A 26783-nucleotide genomic window follows, 5' to 3' on the forward strand; every position below is an offset into this window, starting at 1 on the left:
CATGACTCTTCAAGTTTTTGCCTTCTGAACCACACCAATTTGCAGGCCTCCTGAATTGCAATGGCATTTTCATTGGAAATTGAAACTTTGAAACAATATCTACCCTCTCAAGACATTTGGCGTCTCATGTCAATACAACAAAGGGGGGAGAGGGAGATTTATTTTATGTTGTGAATGCATTTAATTGGCTCTTACTCCAATGCGAATGCAAGAAAAGCGTAAAAAAAATTAATTTCAAAGGAAAAACCATTGCTTTTCTGGACTCAAATAACAACTTTGGAAGCCTGTTGCAGCCAAACTAGGGCCTATGCAGTCAAACCGCTTTACATGGGTTCATATCTAGTGCGAACTGACCTAAATCCAGAATTTCACCCAGGTCTGTAGCCAAGAAAATACCATTTAGGAAAATAGTATTCCATTTAATTAAAAAAAAAGTGATTACCGTATATACTCGCGTATAGGTCGACCCCCCCCCCTTTTTCAGAAAAAAAATCCAGAAAAAATCTAAAACCCGCGTATAAGTCGACCCCCATACTTTCCAAAAACATCGCGAGTTATTTTCAAAGAATTTTCAAAATAATGAACACATTTATTTACAAATAAAATAGGAATTAAATAGGAAAACATTTCTAAAAGCCTTCAAACTCTGATTCCGAGTCGGACGCAAAAAAAAGTTCATTAAAGTCCGCTTCCGTCATCACCGCGTCATCGTATACATCGGCGGCTGCAGAATCGTCAATGATATCAGAGGATGCATTCGACGAACCTCACCGGTCAACCGGTAAGTAACCAGTTACAAACCGCGGCGTTCTATGATCAACCGGTTACCGCGGCGGTTACCATTCTAAGCAGTTGATTGGTTGATTTGAGCACGTGATCATTAGCTGTCACGTGATTAACTAACCGATCGCTCCCGGTCGTGCTCGTCGAACACACTCTCAGTCTGAATGGCGTGACTGTTGACAATAAATATTTTCATACGTTTCACAATATTTGTTAATTGCTGATTTGATCCTTAATAAAGAGGAATAAAATTATCTTTATTTATGTGTATTATTTAGGTTTTTTTAGTTATTATTTTTGAATAAGTTTACTTTTTCACACGATCAACTTATCAGCAACTACCTGTAACCACACATCGGCATTTCTCGTAGCTTCCCAGCTCTCGTTGATTGGAAAAAAAATTTCGGAAAATTTGACCCGCGTATAAGTCGACCTCCCTTCCTTTGATCTCATTTTTTGAACAAAATTTCTCGACTTATACGCGAGTATATACGGTAGTTCGCTACAAAAAAAAGTACTTTTTCTAACCACTGACTTGAGTTATATCAATTATTCTATCAACTTAATAAAAAACAACAAGGGACCATGAATACCATTTTCAAAACATTTGACATTTATCTTACCTCTCTTAACAATTTTCCCCAAGTGCCATTTAGTTGTGGCACATACCATTTTGACTTGCTAGCATATAACATATAACTGCTGCTTATTGAAGCAGTTAGTATCAAAACCAGCACAAACCATTTTTCAACATTTTACAAAGCAGGGGCGAAAAAGGATCTTGAGGAAGACTAAGCTTTTGTCTACATGTGCTGTGTTCATTAATTCAGTTATATTTTCATTGAGTATTACCATTTAGAATTATGCATATTCTTCTATTTCATATAAAAGATTATGTCAAGCTTCACTAGATGGCGCCAACACCAACTGAGCTTCTTGTTGTACCATATTTTATGTTAAATGGATGTGCACGCAACGATTTTAAATTGCTGTGATATCCAGACAGGGGCACTATCTTTGAAGCAGGTATTTTCGTAAGTATGATCTATGGAGAAGGCCCCCGCTTTCCAAAACACCGTTTACAATGGGAGTTTGCTTCATGCGTAACAGCTCTGTGATGGAAGCACAATGAATCAGGATAGATTAAATGCACTGGCAATAATTTCAGTGTAGAAAATTACGGAATAGTTATACAGACATTGAAGACAAAGTTATCGACCTTTTCGCTAAAAAAATAAAGTAAGAGGAATGGAATTTGCTTTCAAAATGTTATGTAAATAAAATGTATCCAAGAGTAGTTTATCACTGTTATGGTCTTTGTTCATCTGGTCCATTTCATTTCTCTAAAAATGTTAAGGAGTATTTTCATGTCTTGAGAAAAAACCCTAACTATAACTCTGTACATGATTTTGGTATGTTTAAAATTGAAGAGAGCCAGCATCCCAACAAATTCAAGTCATGATCTGCCACTGCTGGCGAGGCAAAAAACATTTCAAGCACTGACCACTTAAATAACAAATATTAATTCCTTAAACACTATTTGTTTTCAAATTATTACCCGGGTAGCAGATTATTTCTTTGCTGGGAGAAAAAAAAAAAAAAAAAACTCCTGAAATTTATAATCAAAAAATGCTAAATTTCAGCTGAACAAGATTTTATGACATATTTTGGGATATAATCCACAGGTAGAACAAACTTCTAGTTTTTAAGTTTAGCATTTTATTTTAAAGCATTCCTTGGCAGATTAGGTTTTACAATTCATCTAATGTTGGTTTATCTTGCAGATTTTTTTTTTTTTTTTACGTTTTCCAATCTGCGTTGCAGATCGGTGAAATGAAGTCTGCTGCTGAGTTTATTACTAATTCAGTTTCATCTTTCATCAACACGGGATCCTTGAATGCTGGAATGGATCCTTGGGGGGGGGGGGGGGGGGGGGGGGGTTCATGTGAGCCACTTAGGGAAGCACTGCTCTGGTCTTTAAGCAGGCTGTAGCATGCAGGAGGAAGAGCCTCCAGTATTTATGATAAAATGTGTGAAAAAGATGTTACTAATTTTATTAATGAAAGGAAAACTAAAATGCAACACTCACCAGCCATTTCATTGGCATGTTCATCAGCATCATCATAAACAAAATCAAGATCTGGCGAGTCAGACAGAAGCTGATAAAAAAGAGACAAAAGTTTTTTGATTACAAAATGAACACAAGGGGGAAAAATTGTAACTTTTGAATATATTTATTATTGTAAAAGCTGAAAGTCTAAAAAATTTTGAAAACGTTTCAAGCAAGACAAAAAAAATGGAAGAGAGTCCCATATGTAAAAAGATTTACTTTTATTCCATTTCAATAAACAAACTTTTTATCATACTAAAGCTACATGTTACTAACCTTAATAGTTAGGTATCAGTAATTATCAAAACTCAAAACCAAATAAATTACACTGACAGTTTGAACGCTGGCTAAAAACTTGGGAGAAAAAATTTAGGGGTTTGAGCAGAAATGTTTGCCAGATGGTATTGGATTTCTGACTTCGTGTAATTTTTCTTTCCCGATAAAGTTGATTGATGAGTTAATAAAATTAAAGAGCATTATAAAAGTGATAAAATAAAGAACATGGACAGTTAAAGGGATTGTTTCATGCAAATAAATCTAATAGCTCAGTGAAGGTTTTCTTTTTGAGATTGAAACTTTTGGAAACAGATATTTTTTCGCAATTGCGATGCGTGGCAAATGTGAACTTTCTCCTTTTTGTTTTGGATTATGAATTTTGTGAAAGATGACTTTTAACAATGGTGAATCATTTGAGGGGTATACCTTGCATCACTCAAAAAATTACAGGAAAACAGACCCCTGAATGAATTGGTTTAGCTGGAATGAAAAGAAAATGTTTGGATGTATATTACCATTTCTTTGTACAGTCAAGGTAAGAAGTGAAGCATTCCTCATTATTTGGCAATCATACATACAAAGGAATGAAAGATATCCATTGACATAGATTAAATTCTTCTATAAAACTTTTTATGAATTTTTGATAAGAAATTATATAAAATGAATATCAAGTTTGAATTTTTGATTAGTAGGAGAAACTGGGTGCACTTGATCCCCTTTTTAGTAGGAGCTTATAATTTTTGATTTGGTTCAATGGAACTAAACGATCTTATGTTACTTAAATAGAACAGCCATTGCCCTGTCAAAATGCTCTGCCGTTTTTAAAATTTTGGAATAAAATATTTTTAAGGAAAATCAAAAGTTGGAAAAAGGATGAAGTCTCCTTTGTACAAGAGGACTTATAATCCATGGTGGAAAAGTTTCTTTTTAAGTGTTTTAAATACAATCAAATATTTATTATTGCAACATGGTTATTATTTACACTAAAAAAAAAACATGTCAAATTAAGCAATAAAACAGAAAAAGAAATAGCTATTAAAACTAATATTTAACAAACAAAATCAACTCTAATAAAAAATAACCAGCATTGCTTAAGAAACTTATACTTTCTTGATCAAGTACACAGTGAAAACTCTGAAATAAATATTAAAAAGAGCTTTAAACATTAACATGATATTAAATATAAGTGACAAACAAAGTGTTTTAATGTTATAAATTACAAAAATATTTCGAAATTGACACCAACAATCAGCTGAAATTAGTGGTTTGTATGAAAAGAAAAAAAATTCAGTTATAAAATTTCAAGAGTGATTTCAGAAAAATAAAGTATCAGATAAGCTTAGTAGCAGATTTCATAGTTGGTGTGCGTTTCTTTTTTTTTTCTCTCTAATATGGTAACATTTCTCCCAAGTCAAGTCTTTCTCTTTTATATAGAATTTGCTATTAATAAATAATTTACTTTAGCAGTCTCCAATCTTCCTGAAGCAACGGCATTTCTGCTAAACAATAAGTAGAATAAATAGGATATACAGTTGACTCTCTGTTTAACGAATTTCAAGGGACCACAAAAAATCGTCTTGAAGTAGAATATGTCCTTAAATAGAATGCTTTTAAAACTACAATGGAGCATCCGGAACCGTGAAAATCCGTCCTTAAATAGAGAAAATCGTTAAATAGAGCATCATTAAACAGAGAGCCAACTGTACTTACACATATTAAGGGACACTTCATCCCGGATTAAGTCTCTTTGGTTCCAAAGGATCTAGTATCCCCAAGTATACTTCACAAACCTATTTTAAAATTACAGCGAAAGAAGAGAAAAATTGGTCATTCTCTACACTTGTAACATTGTTTTGAATTTTCGACCATACTGTAAAAACAATGTCTATTTCTTAGCTTCTTCAAGAACACCAGCAACCTCTTTAATGACCCTCCCCTCTGCCCCCCCCCCCCCCCGAAAAAAAATCAACTCTGAAAACTGACAATGATACATAACTTCACAAAAGCTTGGACAAAACAAATCATCTGATAATTCGGATAAACCTATCATGGTTGCTCGGTAATGTTATCATTTTAAAAATTTTGTATTTTTGCAGTTGCGAGATTTGTTAGGCAGGCCCATCCTTTAGGGGTCAGGAGGGGCAACTGCCCCCCCCCCCCCAGTTTTGAGAAATTACAGTGGGCATGACTTTAGTTGTTCTTTTTTTTTTTGGTATAATATTCATTGAGTATCTACCCTTTGCTCCCCTCCCCCCTCTGGAAGAGAGGAAAGGGCAAAATGATGGGCCAACTGAGAGGTTGAACAAGTCACCTCAGGCTGAGTGATCAAAAGTATGCTCACTCACCCCTATGTTTCCTATATAAATGAGTTTTTAAGGCTCAGTACAAAATTTGATTGTATTTTAACCAGTTGAACAAAAGATATTCATGAAACACATATAAAGGACTGCCATTACATATAAAATGCCCCTTTTAAGGTCAAAGTTTATCAAATAAAGGAAAAGAATCTAGCAAAACATCAACATGTTTTCAAAGGAAATACTTAAAGGTACTCGTTATAATATCCAAGTTTTAAATACTTAATTGAAAATTCTGGGGTTTGTTGAATTAATTTAACTCTACAAACATGGGTGAAAAAATCTTACAGTTACAGATTTAAAAAAAATACATTCTGCATTCTTCTTATAACTTAGTGGCACTAGGGCAGCCAGGAATACCTTCTGGAGGGAGTTTTTTTTTTAATCAACGATATCGTCTGGAGGGGGTTTTTGATCAAAAGTACCTTCTGAAAGGGATATTTTGATCAGAAATACCTTCTGAAGGGTTTTTTGAACAAAACAGCCCTTTCATATGCATAAACTACTGTATTAGATTTTGCATTTATGATTAAACTAATGGCTCTGTGGGGGGGAGGGTGTTCTCCACCCTCGCTGCGCCAGTGCTTAGTGGAAAGTATAATTTCTTTTCCCATTGGCAACTTCTTATTCATGTCATAGAAACTAGAAGATTATTGACAGTGTCGGGTTCATTTCTTAAGTTTTTTCAAGAAACAGAAGCAGCTTCCCAAAGTTTACCAGCATTAAGATTTGTTGGATTCTGAATTTGCAGCTTTCATAAACAGGGTTCATACCCTTCAGGGAGAAAAAAATTCCAGCACTTTTCAAGGCAAAAAAAAATTTTTTCAAGGCAATATAATAAATTAATACTAAAAATATTGCACGCAGATTTCATTTGATGCAAACATATAAATAATAGGTAATAATACAAAAAAGTAAAGGAAAACAAAATTGCATTTTCTACAACAAGAGAAGCTTTGATAAAAGATCTACTGCGTCGAAGGTTTTTCTGAAAATGTCTGAAAAACTCTGTCATAAAGAGGAGCAGATCTCATGACGTTTAGTTTTGCGATCTTCACATTCAAAGTAGTATGTTTTCCAGAGAATCTGCAAGCTAATAGATTAAAAAAAAAAAAAAAATCTTGCATGAGTGCTTTGAACTTTTATGGGAAGAAACTGAAATACCTAAGTCTTGTGGCATGGCCAGAGAGGAGGTTTTGAAGTCAACTCCCTCTTGCTCCCACCCTTGGTTTCAACATTTATTTCCAATATTAATACTCTGGTTTACACACATATAAGGGAGGTTATGACTAAAAACACTACCCAGATGGTAATTTCTGGTTGCACTATTAAGTTATAAAATATTAGAGGTTTGTAAATCAATTATTCGTATGTGTGTGTTAGTTAAGTCAATAAGGCCTTTCAACTGTCCTCAGGTAAATTTAAAATTTAGTAAAAAAGAAAACATCGTATGAAAGTCCCCAGTCCAGTCTCCACACCTCAAAATTTGCAAAAGCAGCTTATGAAGTGATAAATGTAAACTTGAGCCTGCTTTTACTTAATAACTTGATACAGTCAATAAATATGCAAGTTCAGATTCATAGAGCCATATATCCAAATTGAGAAAATTCATAAGAAGTGGTCATACATTATGTGGTAGTGAGAAGCAAAGGGATGTAAGTAGACTTTTTAAAGATTTGAGAAAAATGCCTTTGAATTTCAGATCCTAATTAGGCTTACATTTATTTATTATTATTTTTTTTAAAACTTCTGCTGTACAGAAGAAACTATCAGGGATACTAGTTGTATCTCTTGCACTGAAGCAGAGGAGAGGTTCTCCTACCATTTGAGCAGATTATCTTAAAAATTTAATTTTTATCATTTACATCCCTTTGCTTTTCAGTACCTCATATATGACAGAAGTAGTTATCTTTTGGGAAGAAATGGGTTATTGTTTGCATTAGAATTTAGATTTAAATAACAGATAAAATTCAGGTGTGGTTGTGAGTTCATGAAAAATTACCTAAAGTTTCAAAAAGCAAATCGTCGGAGGGGGGGGGGGGGCAGTAGTTTTTGAAACGAAGACCTCTATTACTTAAATATACATATGTACAACAACTACTTTTGAAATACATACAATTCATTTCTTGTGTTCAAATAGTTTATTAAGTCAAAATATTGTGCAAATAAATACCAATGTGATGACCAGCAACAGGCACTGAGTCTAGTTAGGATGCTAAGTCAATTTATTAGGCCCAATGAAGATCAATGACCCTCCTTAAGTTATCTATCCCCTTGCTCATTAGCCTCTTCTGGTAAGCTCTTCCAAGTGCCCACAACCCTACTAAAGTAGTAATTTTGATCATTTGAGGCAAAGGGGGAAAATCGGAGGTGAGGAAGTAAAAGCATAACGAACACGAACACTAACTGGATTTCCAGTGAATAACCAACACACAATCACCCCGTTGCATACCTTAATTATTTTAGCACACATAAAGAAAATTTTGTACTTAAAATTTAACTTTATAAAATTATATAATTCAATTTTATATTTAGAACAAACTTTAAGTTAAAATGTTAGGTGCTCAATTGTTTAAATTAAATTTTTTGTTAAAAAATCTCTAATAATAAAAAATCAGCAAATTATAATTAAAATCAAAATTGTAAAATTAAATTAGTTTTTAATTAAACAAAACAAAAGTAATTAATTTTAGTTATAAAAAAATAAAATATAACAAGCTAATCTGATGGGGCATGTATTTAAATAACTTCTAAATGCCAAAAATATAAAAATATTTACAAGATGCAAAAGGACTAAAATCTCACACAAGGGAAGCAAATTATGGCGAACGAAGTTTAATGTTGGCATGTTTCCCATAAAATAAAATTTATTTATTTATTACTAAAATTGAACCTAAAATATGCTAATCTAAGGCAGCATATATGAAAATAACATCCGATTGGCTAAAATATTTAAATATTTGCAAGATGCAAAAAGATGGAAATCTCAGACACAAGAAGCAATTTTCCCGCGAACATTTAACGTTGGCATGTTTTCCATAAAAGAAAATTATTTTTTACTAAAATTAAACCTAAAATATGCTAATCTAAGGAAGCATATGCGCAAAAAAACATTCGATTAACCAAAATATTTAAATATTTGCTGGATGCAAAAAGATTGAAATTTCAAACACAAGAGCAATTTTCTGCGAAATCCGAGTAAGTTCAACGTTGTCATGGTTTCCAAAATTATTCCTATGCTAATTATTTAAATTAAACAAAAAAAAAGGTAATCTAAGGTAACATATGTCAAAAAAACTTCCGATTGTAAAAAAACATCGAAATATTTACAAGATGCAAAAAGATTGAAATCTCAAACAAAGAAGCAATTTTTCGCGATGTTGCATATCGAACACCATATTCAGAAAATTGTACAAATATTTTTGTCCCCCCCCCCCCTTCTGAAAATGACCCCTCCAAAAGCAGAAGCTGGATCCACAATTGCTCCCGTCAAGGAAGACAAAGCACAAAGACACTTTTGTGTGCAAAATACTGTATTAACAAAATATCAATGTTTTGGTGAAGAAATGTTCACTTTATTTTTATGTTGAAAACAACTTCCATTGTTTGAATTCGAAAAGCAAACTTTCCCTTAAATGGCAATTAAATTAACTTTTAAACATAGAATAAAAAACACAGAACATTTTGAATACAAATTTTGGTGTATACTAACTCTTGCAAATCATTTTTTCGACAAAATATAACATGGTTTGAGGCATAAAATGTCTCAAAAATTTATTTCATAATTCATAAAAAAAGAACTAAATTGAGATTTTTAAGATCGTAAATGACGTTTTCATTATTGGGCTGACTCATACTTTGTTATAAAAAACGATCTTCACTGTATCCAAGGTAGTTTAGAGGTAATAGATTCAAAAGTATCAAAAAACTTTTGATATTGCAAAGTGGATTTGTCTCAATTCGGTTGTGAAGCAACGGTTGAATGAAATTGAAAAACATTTAAAATATACAAAGTCATAATGATGTTAATTACAAATATATGATAAAAAACGGAGTTGTCGCTGAAAATTTTAAATTTGCTGCTTATTTTCATATGCAGATGACCCCTTATCAAAGTTTCAACGATGGAAATTTATAGTTATATGTAATGTTTCTGAAAAGTTGACCCATTTCATGTGTCTTAGAGCACGAACGAGTCCGTCACTCCTGTCTGTACAAAAGAAGAAAAAAAAATTAAATACAACAGTAAAAAGTTTTAATAAAATGTCCGATTCCGGAGAATATTTTCTATGAAACAGATTTCATTAACAGTTAATTTAATTTTCAAACTTTATTTTTAATAGTGAAAGTATACAATTAAGATCAAAAACGAAAATAACTTTCTTAGTCAAAAGTATAATAGTATCAATTTAAAAAATAAATTCAAAAAAATATCAATCAAAAAATTGATACTATTATTATGATATCAAATATCATAATAATAGTGCCATTTAAAAAAATTTTTTTTTTTTGAAGATAATGTCATTTTTTTACCGCAAAAATTACGAATACCGAACATGTCTTGCAATTACTTGCAAGGGCGAACTTCCAAGTATTTCCTTCTGTCAATAATAAAAGAGGAAATATTTTCCCGCCCACCCACCCAATCATTTAATTGACACTGATTGTAACTCAAAATTCAAACTCATTGAATGTTTCCTGTCAAAACTCTCCTTCTGAAATACACATCAAGAGAAGAAAAGATTACAAATATTAAGTTGGAAAAAAGACCTCGAAGCAATCCTGAAAAATAAGTTACACGATAATTAAATGTAGGGTTTTAACACATCAAAATATTACTAAAAGAAACAAATTAAATCACTATATTATTTACTTTGAAATTGAACTCATGAAATTCTTCTTCGTCGCTACTAAGGTTTACTTCACTAAGTTCTCGTCGTCTTAATAGAATACTTTTTGTATGACGTCTACGTCGAGGACGTCGCATCGGTAAGTTATATTCAAAAAATTTATAATAATCATGACGAGGCATTTCAACAAAGGTAGGAAACTGATCTTTCTCAAAAATAATTTAACATAACTTTACACTCAAAATTTCTTTACAACCATCACTCGCTAATACAGTAGATGGTTGCCATCATTTACAATGTAATACAAAGTGATGGATGCACGGGCTCCCCGAACTTTTGGGAAAGGGGGGCAATCTTAATTTATTGAATGATAAAATACTAGCATGACACATATTTATATCTAATGGAAAGGCATTTGTGTCATCATTAAAAAATAAAAATACAAAAACCTTTTTTAGAAAGTAAAAAAAAAAAAAAAAACAATCTTCAAGTTTCAATAAAGTTTTCAAATTTTCCGAATAAAGAAACTTTTGGGAAGTCATAGTGACCTCTCATCGTGACGCCTCTGGATGGATGCTGTGAGCACTAGTCCATGCATCTCATTTCACAAATTATTTTTAGTTATTTTTTACGTACGGGATAACTTCGATTTAAAGATCCCGATTTAATGATTTCCTCAATTTAATGATACATTTCACTGGTCCAGATTTGACTGCATTGAATGTCTATGCTACTCGATTTAACGATATCCTTGATTTGACGATATTTTTTTCCAGTCCCTTGACAATCGCTAAACCAGGGTTATATTATATATAGAGTTTAAAATGGTAAAGCACACACTGTTAAAAAAAACCTGAAAGTTCAGGTAGTTTTCTGACTGATTTTAACAGAATATTTCCGTAATGCTTCAAAACGTATTTTTTCCTTCCAAAATCAGAAATATCACGAAAGGAAGTAACGAAAACAGAATTTTTCCATTTCTAGGGTTGCCGCTGTGCTGTACTTTGTTAGTATCCTGATTAGCCTTCAAGTTATGATAAACATCGCTTTTTGATAGTGCTTATTAAATCGCACTGTTACATTTTTTAATTAAAAGCTTATTTAGAATAACAACTCAGATGTCGAAGACAAAATAGATAGCTTGCTATTTCATGCCTGGAAAGTAATATACTCGTATGTCGAAATTGTTTTTACGCCTTTGGACTTTGTAAGTTTGGAAAAATGTTTGCGCCATTTTCAGACAGGCAGCTGTGTTTTGATCGCCCTGGTGATTTGATGTGAGTTTTACTGAGTCAGTATTAGAATATTATTGCGGTGTATTATTTTGCTCAATACTTCGAACAATTCTGTTCGTTAGTCATATTGTGTGTTCTAGCGGTGAGAATAGTTTTAGAATCTCGTGTTATCCATTTAAAATAAAGGCTATTGGATTACTTGTGTACAGACGCAATGGAGACACTTAAACTTAGCACCGCTGGTCACATGTAAGTATTGTAGAATATCTTTGAACATGTTAATATACAAATGTATTTTTCTTGTTAATATGCATTTGATAGAATTCCGATGGTAGCTGATTTAGAATTTATAGAACTATTATAAAGTTACTGTTTTTGCTCCAACGCGGAAATCACCGGGGGGGGGGGGGGGGGTATACATCATCTGAGCAAAAAATTCTTCACGTGTATGTCAATGATTCTGTTTTTAAACACAGTAAATTGGTATGCGGTACCCTCCATCAGGTATATTATTCCAAGATAAAGTCAACCGGTTTTTAATGGTATTTTATTTGACTCATTCTGCAAAAAAAATATTCTATTTTTCATGTATGCTTTTCCATGCCATGCCAGAATATGTACGAGGAGATGTGGAAGAAAATATCGAGCAGTAATCAGCATCAAAAATTGGTGTTATATTCAAATCCACTAATTTCCTTGCTGGTACTTTTCGATTATTTTTATTCATCTGAAGGTGCAAATTTCAAGATAGATGCTTGAAAGGTAAGTTATCAAGCAAAAATTTCACTTAAAATATATTTAAGTAATAAATACAAATTAAAAAAATAATAGTTTTTGAATGGTTAACTATTTTTATAATATATATTATTTTAAACATAGGAGAAAAAAAAACGAGAATGAAATTTCAGTAAAATATGTAAAAATGAGAAACGAAAAAATAGCGCAACGAAAAATCTAGAACCGAAAGTTCTGTAAAGATACAGAAAATTTAAAAAACGGAAAAATAGATGAACGAAAAATTTAAAAACGGAAAAATAGATCAACGGAAAGAAGAGAAATGGAATTTTCGTTAAATCACGGAAAATTTATAAATGGAAGAACAGAACTAAACGGAGAAATGAGAAATGGAACTTCTGTTAATTCACGGAAAATAATTTAACGGAAACGTAATATTTACGGCAACTTTGCTGCCGGTACTTTATCCGTTATTTTCAGGAAATTTTTTTAACAGTGCACTCAACTTTTAAAGATTTCTACTTGTTTGTTGGTCATAAGACGAGATCCATGACTTAAAGTAGGAATTCGAGCATTTACCTTCAAAGCATCTGCAGGGCCGCATAGAGCCAAGGCGGGCCCCTTGTCAGTTATGCCGCCGGGCCAATCCCGCCCGACCCCCCCAAAAAAAAGAAAAATAAAGAAAAGGGGGAAAAAGAAAAGAAAAGGGAAATATGAAGGGGAAACGGGGGGGGGGAATCAAAATTGCTTACTAGAAAACAAATAAGTATATTTTAAGAGTCACAACAGTTAAATACCAAAAGAGTAAATTTTACTTAATATCTTTGTTTTTTCTTACTCGGAGTCCCCCCCCCCTTTTTTCCTTCTTTTCTTTCTTTCCTTCCTTTTTTTTTTTTTTTTGGCGTCAGTGTCGCCGAGGGCCCCCCCCCCCCCAAAGGCCCGGACCCCTAGTTTTCGACTAGTAGGCTGACATGGCCTCTCGTAGGGCCTGAGCATCGGGGACTGCCAGTAAATACGGCCGGTTTCAGTGATTCGGCGAAAGTATTGTGCCCAGTATCTATCGCAGATTAGTACATAAGTTTAGCTCTCCATTTTATCATAGTACACAAGTACTTTTTTTTTTCCTCGATGAAACATATATTTAAGATGAAGTAGACAAAAATTAATGTTTTCCTGCCACTAAATATTGGTAATTAATGCAATAAATCGAATATATGATCCTCGCATCAAACTAAAATGTTGATCCTCTTAACTAGCTTCGATTCTTAGGAAACTTCCTGGTTCTAACGCTTTAAATAAATTCACGCAGAAACATGAGGGTCCCTAAATTTTTGGGAGGTACTAATTTCAGCAATTCACCCACCGTTCCGAAAGGGCACAGCTTTTTTCAACGAAGTACGAAAGTCGTTGCCTGCGTTCCCTCAATTCTTCACTATTTGCGATCTCAAAAATAGTCCGCAATTCCTCCCGAATATTTTCGGCAAGAAGGTGGACCACTAGATAAAGGCTTAAGTTATAGCACAAAATGCTTCCCAGTAGTCTCAATATATTCCTGCTACGGGGTTGTACATAAACATCCCGCTTTTTTTTCAACATACTTGATCCTCCTACTCTATTTCCCTCCCTCTTTGTCACAAAGTGTCATGTTTTATGTAACCCTCTCCCTTCCCCCTCGCTACAAGTGTCATGTCTCTCTTAAAAACATAAGCACATTGAAAAAAAAATCTCACAGTTCAACCGAAATATGAGATTTCACACTTCAAGTTATTCCCTCCCTCGTACTTATTTATCCATACGAACCTTATTTCCCACACAATCCTATAGTCAGGCCCATCATTTCGAGTTTCCCGAGGGGGGGGGGGGGCAAAAGATGTACACTCAATGCAAATTATACCGAAAAGCAACCAAAACCACCCATACTTATGAGCAAATACATTAATTTCTCAAACAGAGGTGGGGTCAATTGCACCCTTCAGACCTCCCTAAATGACGGACTTACCTATCCTCCCCAACGAACACCCTCGCCCTCAAAGGGTGACATCATTTATGGTTAACCCCTAACCAGTGACCCCTATACAGCTCAATGCCCCTAACTTGTATGCGAGAAAAGAAGATATCCAGGGCGATTCTCGTATCAGTCGAACTTTTCCCTCCATAGCCAAGTGGTGGGCAAAATCGCATCTGCTTCACCAATCTAATATCAAGTTTGTCACGTGACTCCTGGTCGAAAAGATAATATAGCGAAATCAACCAGAGTCACGCGGGAATCGAGTTGAATGTCAGAAATTTCCCCTTTGGACTTGTAGTGGTTATTACGTCCCCTGTCTAAAAAAAAACCCCCCGCCCCATAGCAAAGTAGTGGGCAAACTTCCACCTGTTTGATAGATTTGCTATTACAAAAAGCAGGAAAGTGATATTTCTCGTGCTATGAGTATGCATTTGAGTTTCGTATATTTAGTATTTTTATTTATGTTTTAATTTATTCATTTATTATTTCCTTAGCAGTTTTAATTTTCTATTTATGTGACAAACAAAGCAAAGTGAATTAGTTATTAGAGGCTGGAATATACATACGTATGAATGCATATTGTCGACACTAGAATAAGTATGTCAAATCTCATCAAAAACAACCCTGTTGTAAAAATTTCCCCGCCAAGAAAACCTTTAACTTTTCCGCACAAAAAAGAAAACCTGCATCCTAAACCCAAAAACCCTCAGTCATAAAAAGTTATGATATCTAGTTCAACCGCCAAGTATCTGCCAAACTACCATCCTCCCTCTTCTCCTTTTTCATCACAGCTACTTCCATTAGAACCTCCTCCCACCTTCAACTCCTCAGAAATATGGATAGATCTTTTAAATTGTTTATCTTGTTTACCAAAGCTTACCAAAGTGAAGTGGTTGCTTGGTGAGCAAAAAGCTTCCCGCCAAACAAGATAAACAATTTAAAAGATCTATCCATATTTCTGAGGAGTTGAAGGTGGGAGGAGGTTCTAATGGAAGTAGCTGTGATGAAAAAGGAGAAGAGGTAGGATGATAGTTTGGCAGATACTTGGCGGGCAAATTAGATATCATAACTTTTTATGGCTGAGGGTTTTTTGGTTTAGGATGCAGGTTTTCTTTTTTGTGCGGAAAAGTTAAATGTTTTCTTGGCGGGGAAATTTTTACAACAGGGTTGTTTTTGATGAGATACAACTTTACTCGATGTCAAATCCCGGATATCCCAAATTTGGCATAACTAATGGAATGCGCATGTTGCGCGCGGACTAAGCTCATTAAAAGTCTTGCTTAAATTAATTGCAAAAATTTTTTTAGCTAACAAATTACTGCAAAGCACGGATATCCACACACTTATTTTTATATTTTCATTTCATTATGTGTTGTTCGTGAAAAATCCATTAATTTAGAAAATAAGAAAACCAAAAAAAAAAAAAGTGCTATTTTTCGCTTTCAATTAAGAAGTTATATGTGCCGCATTCTTATGCGTACAGTTTCATATAATTTGTCACGTAAAATGTTGTAATGGTTTAACCCCAGTTTCGCGCCGACATTTAAAATTTATTCCCTCCATAAATATATCAAAACTGAAAAACAGGGGGAAGGAAATTTTGTATCGGCAAAACGTTGGGGGGGGGGGGGGACAGCATTCTAATCTCATTCATTATTTTTTTTTCTCTGCTTAAGTATATACAAACAACGTAGCTCATTGGGCTTTCTGTTTTCAGATTCCAAGTCTGCGCGCATGCGCAGTCGCTGTGGCAAATTTGTGATATCCGTGATTTAACGTCTAGTTGCAACTGTTGGATATGTTTTATTAGTCTTGATTGAATTTAATTTCCAAAGGCAACTTTTGAATAATTGTTAGATCTTAGATCTGTTCTAGCATTGCAATTGCAGTCAGAGATTAACAAACCCTATAAGCTGAGAGTGAGTACACATGAATTTAGGGGAAATTAGTGATTTTCAAACTTCAATTACTCCGGCCCATGATGTCCCTGGGGGTTGAATTTTTGTATATGTACTCAATGGCCCCCCAAGAATCTGTATACAAAAAATCATTACCGTAGCGCCCCGGGGGGCTGTGATAGAACCCCGGGAAGGTACAATTGGGGGGGGGGGGGTAAAAACGAGGGGGGAAGGGGAGGGGGTCAAATGGCACAAAAGGCACATCAGTAGGGCGCAAGGAATGTGTGTACGAAATTTCAGCATGATTCCTTTTTTCGTCTGGGCTGTAGCCCTGTCAAAGAAAGCGAAAACTATTTTTTGAACAGCGATTTTATAACTTTAATATCTCCTCCCCCTGATGGTCCTGAGGATTGTATTTTGGTTTACGGCGTCAGGGGCCACTAGAGATTGAGTGTACCAAAAATTAACTCCGGGGGTCTTCATGGGGCTGAGATACAGAGGGGTGAAAAACCCCAAAAAAAAAAAAACCCAATTCGTTCTGTCGTGTAATCTTGTTCTTGGTCGCTTTTATTATGGTCGCTTATATTATTTTTCTTCTTTGGCGGTGGATTTGCTTCTGTTGGCTGCTGACGTTTGGTTTCCTTGGCGGGGCGGGACGCTCCCGCGTCCCGTGATGAAATAGGACATCAAGAGTATGAATTCATCTTAGGAGAGTTCATTTGTGAGCTCTGAGTTGTATATATAATAGGTAATTATATCATTATTATATAATTTATATTTGTGTTTTAATGTACATTAGCTAACTTAAACTTTCGTTAGGGTAAGGTCACCAGTAACAGACAAGGGCTCTGTGACAGACAGTCATAAGTTTAGATTTAAATAATAAGCCTTTAAGGCGGATAAAACTGATGTTTCTGTGGCCCATGAATACGGTGAAGCCGTCTAGTGTTATCAGAGTGAATTTCATGAGTCAGTTGGTATTTACAAGGCAATGGTGGAAGGTTATGAGCAGCTGCCACGAGGTCAGCCGGTGTTTCATGTTCATTTGAATTTAATAAGGCTTTAGTTCTAAAAAAAATAGCTTTTGCGAATTTTGAAGAGAAAAGGGGAATTTTGTCTATTAATCATCCTTTCATCATCCTGTCTGTTACTCACCCTTTTAGCCTCTCTGTTCCTGGGTATCATCAGATTTTCGGTGTCTGTTACTGGGGGTCGGACCATTTTTCGAAATTGAGCAAATAAAAAAAAATTAACTAATTCAGAGGATCCAGAAGCAGCCAAACGTTAGATGAGATGTTGTTGCATGAAGAGAATTTTTTTTTAAAAAAGTCTAAAATACATTAAAAGGCTTAGAAAATTGAGTTAACCTGAGAATGATATCTAAAGCATGTCTGCCGTTACCCTATACCATATAAATAAAACCGAGTTGTTTCTTGCGACTGTGCGAATTTTTAATTTTATGTATAATACAACACTGAACCGTTTTTCCCCCTGGAGAGTGGGAGGGGGCACCATAAATTACCGCCCGAGAGTCCTCGTGCTAGGTATGCCATGAGTCAAGCAATTACTAGCGCAACGCAACGCAATCGTAGATCAATAAGAGCGTTTATAAATCGCTTGGTATTTCACAGCGCATTTTTCTGCGCTTGCCCTTTCTACGTAGAACCATCGATGGTTATCATTCACACACCGTTGCATTGGGAACAATACAAAGCCGGTAAAAAAACTGCAGAATTAGAAATGTTAGTAACATGTTCACATATCGCCTCATTTGATTGCGAACGCACGTTGTTTTCATGTCCTCTTAATGCTATTGCATTGTGAACAATACAAAGCCAGTACAGTGCGAAATTTAAAATCGTCCGCTTTTCTGATTAACCCCGTGCTACAGTAATATTTTGCTCAAACTTACATACTTAAAACTATGTTTCGTGGAGATCGAATATATTTTGTATCTGCATAAGGATTTTACTAACTCCGATTTAGTAACTAAGATCGAAAATGAAAAAAGAAATTCTTAGATGCTCACAAGTTGCTTTATGTTATGATTATGAAAAACCTTGCAACTTAATTTTTTTAAAAAGACACCAAAAATGTCAATTTTTTTGCTTTAGCAGATCAATTTTGGAATATTGGAAAGGACAAACACAGCGAGATTTATACAGAGCTTGGCACAAAATTATTTTAGAATTTTATTTACTAACAATTGAAATTAATAATAATGTGATTCGGAAAAAAAAAATCCCTTATTGCTTGCGGAGAAAGCAAATTTTATTTTTGTATACAGACCGAAGTTAAATATCGTTGATAGCAGGGATTTTTTTAACGTCTCTAACAAGCGTATTTCACGCACTGAAAGTCGGAAATACACCCTAAAAATATAATTAAGCGTAATTAACGCCACGTTGGGTCAAGTTGATACATTTCGAAAAAAACAAAAAGGTTTTTTTTTCAACAAAAGTTTTTAAATCTTTATTTGATAGGAAAATAGTAATACATGAAATTTTATTTTGGTACGAAACATTTGGTTGTAACATCTGCTACAAAAAATTAGAAAAATCAAAACATAAAAAGTGCGTCAACTATACCCGATCTCCCCTACACATCTCTTTTTCCAATTTTTTATGAGCAGAACGGAAAGTTGACTTTATACATATAAAATTGAAAAATTTCACGACAAACATATATTAGGATGAACTACATACCACGATCCGCCTTGATGAGCACCCCTGCCTTCACCAAAAACATAAATATTTTATAGACTTATCAAAAGTGATTGTTTTCCACTTTTAACGATTAAGATGACCACTTTAGTATTTTGGCAAGTGCTTAGGTGGCATTGTACGGGATGTAATTTTTCTATGCTTTTGGGGGAAATTCAGTTTTACAAAAAGAGAAGGAGTGATTCATTAATTTCTACCAATGGCAAAAAATGCATAGGTTTTTAAATAACAGGAAAAAATTAGTGAACTCATATCCTAGTTATTGGGTATCTTTGTAATTAAAATTGTGAGGTTTTCTGCTACACATCACTAAAATTCAATATTCTCCTTGCAAAAAGAAAAAAATTAAAAAAAAAGAATGAAATTAAAGATGTAAACGTTTGGATCTGATGCGGATTCGACTCCCGGCTTAGATTCAGGATGTAATTGATCTCTTTAAGCTGTAAATCCTTCATGTCCACCCTATATCTGACTTACATTATGCAGCCGATCTCGATAACTCAAAGCTTATGACTCGAATATTCCTTTATCTCGACGTTTTCATTGGGTCTCAAACTCTTGAGACTGTTTTGGAAACTTCCCATAACTGACACTGCCAATAACTCGAACGTTTTAGCCAGTCCCTTGGGCGAGTTATCGAGAGTATCAATATCAATAACATATGTTAAGCGAATGAGACACATTGTTCGTAGTCTTCATGAAAATAAAAAAACGAAGCTGTTTAGTTCCTTGCAATATTTTCGCGCATTTCTTCAAAATATGTTTTGGCAACATTCTCGCGATGTTTGTTTATTTTAAAAATGAATAAGAAATTGATCGTCGTAGTGCCAAAACTGCCTGAAGCAGTTTTTAGAAAATGTACGAAATACGGTTCAATCCAAATTCTTGCCAAGGAGTTAAAAATCTCCTTGCGGAGAATATCAAAGAAAAAGTATGAAATCTGTCAAAAACAGGGTTTTCTTAGATGTATCACATCTAAGAGATCGAGAAAGGCACTCATGTTGCGAAAAAAAGAAGAGTATAAAATTAAAAAACAACTTAAATTTCTGTTGAAATTTTTTCAGAAATGCCAAAATCGCCCCTGTGACGATGAGTGCTTTAAATATTTACCCCCGGGAGTGGGGACTGACACAGAAACTGAACCCTCGACTGACACAGAAAAAGGCGATAGGACGGAAAAGAACAACTTTCACGAAAAAGAAACAAATGATGATCATCAAATGATGTCGCTAAATGAGAAAATCAAGAAACATTTGTCAATTTCCAATCCGAACATTCCAGCAGCATTACATGCCATGAAGAAATTGGATGAAATGAATTTTAATACTGGTAAGTGGAAAGAAATTTTATTTGTCCTTCAAACCTTAAAGAAATGCAAAAACTATAAATACGACGAAACTGTTCGTACAAAAGCCAAGCAAATCTATGAAAAACTGAAAACCTCTTTTTTTTAAGTCAACAGTTATAACAAATTATTTATTAACCTTTTCATTTAACTATTTTTTAAATATTTTTACTGTACATTAAATTAAAAATATAATGTGATGTATTCATATACCAGGCTTAATATAGCTATATATTCTACCAGAACATACAATGTTAATAACTCGATTCTTTTCAACCTTTGTCAAGGTTTTGTTTTAGTGTATATTCTTCTCAGAGTTGGCAATTTATTGACAAATTAGCAATGTCGGTGCAATAAAATATGTTGTAATTGGGTCTGCTTATGTACTTCTTATTTCTTGTTTCGTTTCTTTTTTTGTTTCCTTTTCTTTCTAGAATTCAACCTGTACTTAGTTTTCTTGTTGAATAAATAGGCATATTAAAGAACAATAAACTCAGGGTCATTTCAATTATTTTGGGGTAAAAAAAAAGAAAAAAGAAAGAAAGCTCAAGGTTATGAAATAAATTTTCTATTTTTCATTTTACAAAAATAAATAAATATATAATGGCAATAGTGTACAAGGCAAATTGCATAATTTAATACTAGCGGTACCCGCACGACTTTGCCAATGGAGCTGTTTCACGTGTGTCACAGGTCACATGATTTCGGTGTCACGTGATCTCTCTTCTCTCCGTAAGAGAGTGAAAAGCAAAATGTTTCTGTTTATATCAATTTCTATGAAATATCCATTCTGTTCGATGTTTAATTGTTTTGATGAATGAAGTCAAGAAATAAAAAGGTCGAAAAAGATTGTTTTCCATGGATTTCCGTGGAAAAAAGAAAGTTGTTTGAACAGTTTGTCAACGCGAAATGACAAGCTATCGCTATGTGCGAATGCAGCCTTATGAGTTCCATTATTTAATGAATATTATTTTAGATGCAAGCCATTCACCAAAAGATTAATTTTTCAAAGAAAAATGCACTTCTCACAGCATTTTTATTTAATAAATGTGTTATAACAGGGCCCAATACAGGCTGATTTTGCTACCGTTTTTCGGTACCTTCACAAAAATCTTGTTTTGAAATCGGTACTTTCACAAAAATCAAGTAATAAAATCAGTAACTTCACAAAAACATCGAAAATTTCACAAAAATTCGCATTTTAAAATATAAAATTTGTTTTTCTATTTAAAACAAAATATACTCATAAAATAAAATTATAAGCAGGTTTATATGAACAATCGCTTAAATAGAAACCTTTTTGTAGTATTTTAACTAATTTTTAGCTGTTTCTCACCAAAGTGTATTTATGCAATATTATCACAATCTTTAAACATCTGTTTTGAGGAACCGTTTTTCTCATAATTTCCTATATTTTACACAGTACATAGACCATTAAACTGAAATTACGATGGTATTTTTCGTACTTCTTAGGTTTTTAGCTACCCCCCCCCCCCCACACAAAAAAAAAACGAAACCTGTTAAAAATAATACTAGATGACATTTACACTTTTCGAACTAAAATTTCACTTGTTCCACTACTTCTTTTATAAAAATTAGGATGTCTCTAAAATTTCACAAAAACAATGCTGATAAAAAAAACTTTCACAAAAATAGAATGATGCAATACTTTCACAAAAATAGGTAGCGAGAAAAAAATCCTGGATTGGCCCCTGTATAAACAAAATCTTATACCACTACTACACTTTTTGCTCTGTCTGAAAAGTTTTATGTTGAATTTTGGGAGCATCAAATACAGGATCATATTTATGATTTCAAGCAATTTCTTGACAGAGAAACAAGAATCTAACTACTACAGGTTCTTCTGCATTACTCGATGTTTGTGACAGGGAGGGTTGGTGTCATATTTATAATCAAATCCTCTGTTGTAGCTTTTCAGTTTACTTTACCAATACTTTGCAGCTTAGAATTCCTTCTATTTTCTTGTTTGATGCATTATATTTTCTTTTACCTTTAAAATTGTATGTGATAACTTTCTTAAAGTTTTACAACAAATGCTTTTTTTCACTGTACACCTTTTTTTTTTTTTTAGCTTTTTTCTACTTTCTTAAATTTAGTTTTTCAGTTAAGAGATTTAATGTTACTAGGTTGTTTAAACTATTCCCCTATTCCCATTTTCTAAAAGTTTTTATTCAATGCAGGGGAGGGGGGATCAAGCTGGGGCCCGGCGGGGTGGCAAATGCATACTACTTTTGTCCTTTCTTTCGTTGTAACTCTATAGAAAATCTTCTAAGAAGCTATGAACAGGCAGCAGTTTCAAGTGTTTTCCCTGGCTCTGAAAAATTTTGATCCAGCACTGATGCAATGTTACATTTTTTCTGCAATCTTATTTACAACTTGTGAATTCCTAAAAAATTTAAACGTGTACCATCAGGTACTATAGGTGTCTGGTTCCCCCCCTAATGTGGGTTTAATGAAGCTGGGGATTAGGTCTGTGGTGCCCCTAAAGTCGACTTTTAAAATTTTGACGTCATTTTTGATTAAATGACATCTTCTAAATAATTAGGGACACAGTCTCAAAAATCATAACAGGTGGTCACATCGTAGCAATTTTGTCATTTTTCAATCAATCCCTCCTCCAAACAAGCTGCCTATGTGAGGATTCAGATATTCGAGTAGACAGTCTCCTAAGATTTTCCCCATATTTCAAGGTGTATGAAGGCAGAAATAATTAAGAGTTTTTCAAACGTTTATGAACGCAAAAGACAACACAAATAAGCTTAACAGCACAAAGAGAAGAAATCATATCCAGGGGCAGAGGTGTAATGGGTCCCACAAGAAGGCACCAACCTTGACTCGCGATGAGCACACAGGTTTGAAAGTGCATTTAAAAAAAAATTAAAAACAAAGACGCACAGATTCGAATGCACTAAGAAAAAAAATTGAAGATGCAAAAAAAAAGCGAGAAAAAACAAAGGTGGGGAGAAAAAAAATCGAAAGGACACAGGTTTTGAGGGCATGTAAAAAAAAAAAAAAGCCTCACAGGGGCAGGACACAAAAAGAAAATCAAAGGCGCTGCTGCTGGAGGGCACAAAAAAAAGCGCACAGGTGCAAGGCCGCAAAAATAAAAACCATGATGGTGAACAGGTTCAAGGGTGCACAGGTGTCAGGGCGCACTGGCTCTTGGCCTGCAGGCTAGTCCGCTCCTGATCCAGGGCACCTGCGGGAATCAAGCTCACGACCTCTTATGCCACTTGCAGGCTGGCAGAACCACTTGGCTTTACACTTCATGCTCTTTGGTTCCCCATACTTACCACTATATATGTTTTAACTGGTTGGATGGGTCCTGAAGACAGCTGTTTTTTGATAAGAGATGTTGATTCGGAATTGGAACTTGGAGGACTTTGTGGACCACAACATATTTAACTTTCCCCGGGCACCATGAACAAACGTGGAGGATTTTCGACTTGCTGATAACGAAACAGGACCTTTTAGTAACGAGTCTGACGTCTTACCAATTAGGCCACCGTGCCCCTAAGATCCCTTGGTTATGGAGGTGTCCATCACCATCATACCTTTTTATGTTATCACAAAAGGTGAACTACACCCTCCCCTTTTTCTTCTTTTAAATTTACTCCACTCACTTTATTGCGCTCTTCTCACCTCTAAAAGATTATACCGTTGCTATACATAAGTTCATTAGCACCCTGTTATACATAAGTACATTAGAACCCTGTTATACCGCAAGACTTGGAAAAGCAGCTATCGTATTGACAGACCTTGTCATTTTAAATTTTTCCCGGCGGGGGGGGGGGGGGGCAAAGGATAGAAACTGAATATATATTAATTATATCGAAAAATGATAAAAACCACCAGCTACGTGTCAGTAAAAAATACATTAATTTCTCAAATCCAGGGGGGGGGGGCAATTGCCCCCTTCTGACACACCTAAATGATAGGCCAGCATATATTGAGAAAAAAAGGAAACAGGAGGCTATAGACATACTTGACAAATGTAGAACGGGATTTTAAAAACATGAGAGAATATGGCATGAACCACAGACACGATTTCACAAAGAAATATAGTAATATTTCGGGATTCTACATGATTGTCTTAATTTAATTAGTATTTCATAGTCTAAAATTAAGGTAATTAAAAAATATACATAATGTATGAAAATTAATTTTTCAATAATGCACACTTCATTGCAAATTTAAATTTCAATAATAATACTGTTTCAAAATACTTCTTATTTTACTCATTTTAGATCAAGTGTGAAGGATAGAGTATGTAGCGGTTGTGTTATCATATAACAGTTGTTCACAAGACTTGTTTAATTATGTAAATTTCTGCAATTTATCTCAGTTCATAGTAAAAATAATGAGTATTGCTTGACAAAGGCCACTATTATTTGTAAAAAAAAATCTGAAAACAGAAATTGTAACTGACAGTTGAAGAGAAAAAGTGACAAATCAGTCAACATGAAGCAGATTTTGTGCTTTGATTTTTCAGTCCTTTAAGTGAAAAACAAACTTATGAATAAAAGTAACTAGTTTGTTTTGTTGAATAAAATTGATATAGTTAAAAATATACAGCAAAAAAGCACTTTACAACAAATTATCAATGTGGGAAAACATTTTAAGAGAGTTATCACTTACAATTTTGGAAGTAAAACAAAATCTAATGCATGAAACACTATAATGCGTCAACAAAAATGACTAAGTCGTTCAATTCACATGTTAAACAAAGAATTAACTTACTGAGTGCACATTATACATTTTCTTTATGTTATTATTTTATTAAAATTGATATGTAGCTTTAAATTGCAAGACGAGGGTCTACGATGTGACCACCTGTTATGATTTTTGAGGCTGTGTCCATAATTTTTTTAGAGGAGGTCATTTAATCAAAAATGACATCAAAATAAAATTTTAAAAAGTCAATGAAGTTTAACGTAGTCCCATTGCAGCATCTCATTCAGTTTGCAGATGGTACAACGCAAGGCCCTAAACCCCATAAAATAAGGCATATGGGTCATTCTCTAGAAAATGTAACATTTGAAAATGCAAATATTTTTCAATTTTGAAACCTTTTGTTTTCTTTTTTTTCATTCTTACATGAAAGTGTTACCTACTAGAAGTAATCATAAACAATGGCCCAGTTAAGTTCCAATTATTTTACTCATAAATAAAAAAAATTTAAAAAGTGCCTTGTTCCATTAACTAAAAAAAAAAAGAAAAAAACTTTTAATATTTAAAAAACAAGGCCAATTTAATATCAAAGTAGTAATTTTGTTAATTGTGCAAACAATCAACTATTTTAATGATTAGTGGGAATATCTCCTAATTAAAGTACAGCTTAATTAGTAGTTTCAAATGTATGTTAAAAAACAGAATTTAGTAAATTTGAGGATATACTAGCAATTTATAATTTTGGTAGAATGCTTATTATTGATGTATTTCCCCTCCATCAGTTATTTTCACCTCAGAAATAATGACATTGATAAGGTCTGTCACGGAGGTGAGGATCTTTCCATTAATATAGGCCTAATAGATACATTTTTCATGGATTTTTTTTTATTAATTTGTTGCTACAATCTGCACATGTTTAAGAATATGAAAACATGTTCACTTCTTTTTTTACATCAAATTACATCCCTGATATTCAAGTTTATGGAGGTGAGAAGTTAGAATAACCACACTAAGTTTTAAAAGCAAAATCTTTTTGTTTTTCGACAAAAATCCCACAACTTCAACTATGGCTGAAAATAAACAAGGGGGATCCCTTGTATCACAGAAAATTAAATTTGATGTCATTACTGCCACGTGTTAATGAGGAATGGCATTTTGTGTTTAGTTAATGGAGGTGAGAAATTATTGTGTGACATGACTCCTTGTCCTTCGAGAACAAACTAAATCACAATATTAAAAGATTAAATATACTTAAATAATTAGTATTTGAGGCACTTGTGAAAGGAATAATAAATAAATAAGTATATACTTTTAATTAAAGAAGTTATTAAGCAACATAAACAGCCACACAAGGTGTGTGACATGCCACGGAGGTGAGAATTCACATGTTGTGAACTTATTATTGAAAAATTGTTGGCAGGTTTAAATAGATATATTTTTGATGAAATCAAAAATCATTGTTAAATAAATTATTCCTTGAAGTTTTTAATGTGAAAGGTGTGTGACAGAAAAGTTAACACTTTTTGAAGAATGACCCATATGCTCTTTTTATCTTGCTAACCGCAAACTGGGTGTGGTAAATATCTCTCTGGTCTCGCTAGCTGAAAACAGCTCATAAAATATTAAGATTATACACTTACACTACAAAACCACTAACTGTGTTAAAAATCTAGATCAAATTTATTTTTAAATGTATATGCTCCATCCTGGTTTAGAATAAAAATCAAGCATTCTATTAAAGACGGAGCAAAGAATGCATGGGAATTCACTC

General features: G+C 33.8%; 1 protein-coding gene across 1 annotated transcript in view; it reads right to left on the reverse strand.

Moving 5' to 3' along the window:
- LOC129231783 (striatin-interacting protein 1 homolog) overlaps positions 1-26783 on the reverse strand; it is a 65703-nt gene that overhangs the window by 28027 nt on the left and 10893 nt on the right. The window contains exon 2 of the mRNA XM_054866150.1: positions 2873-2942. Within this exon, the coding sequence (XP_054722125.1) occupies positions 2873-2942 (70 nt within the window). The remainder of the gene's footprint in view (positions 1-2872; positions 2943-26783) is intronic.

Source organism: Uloborus diversus, chromosome 10 (assembly GCF_026930045.1).
Source record: "Uloborus diversus isolate 005 chromosome 10, Udiv.v.3.1, whole genome shotgun sequence".
Classification (NCBI taxonomy): Eukaryota; Metazoa; Arthropoda; class Arachnida; order Araneae; family Uloboridae; genus Uloborus; species Uloborus diversus.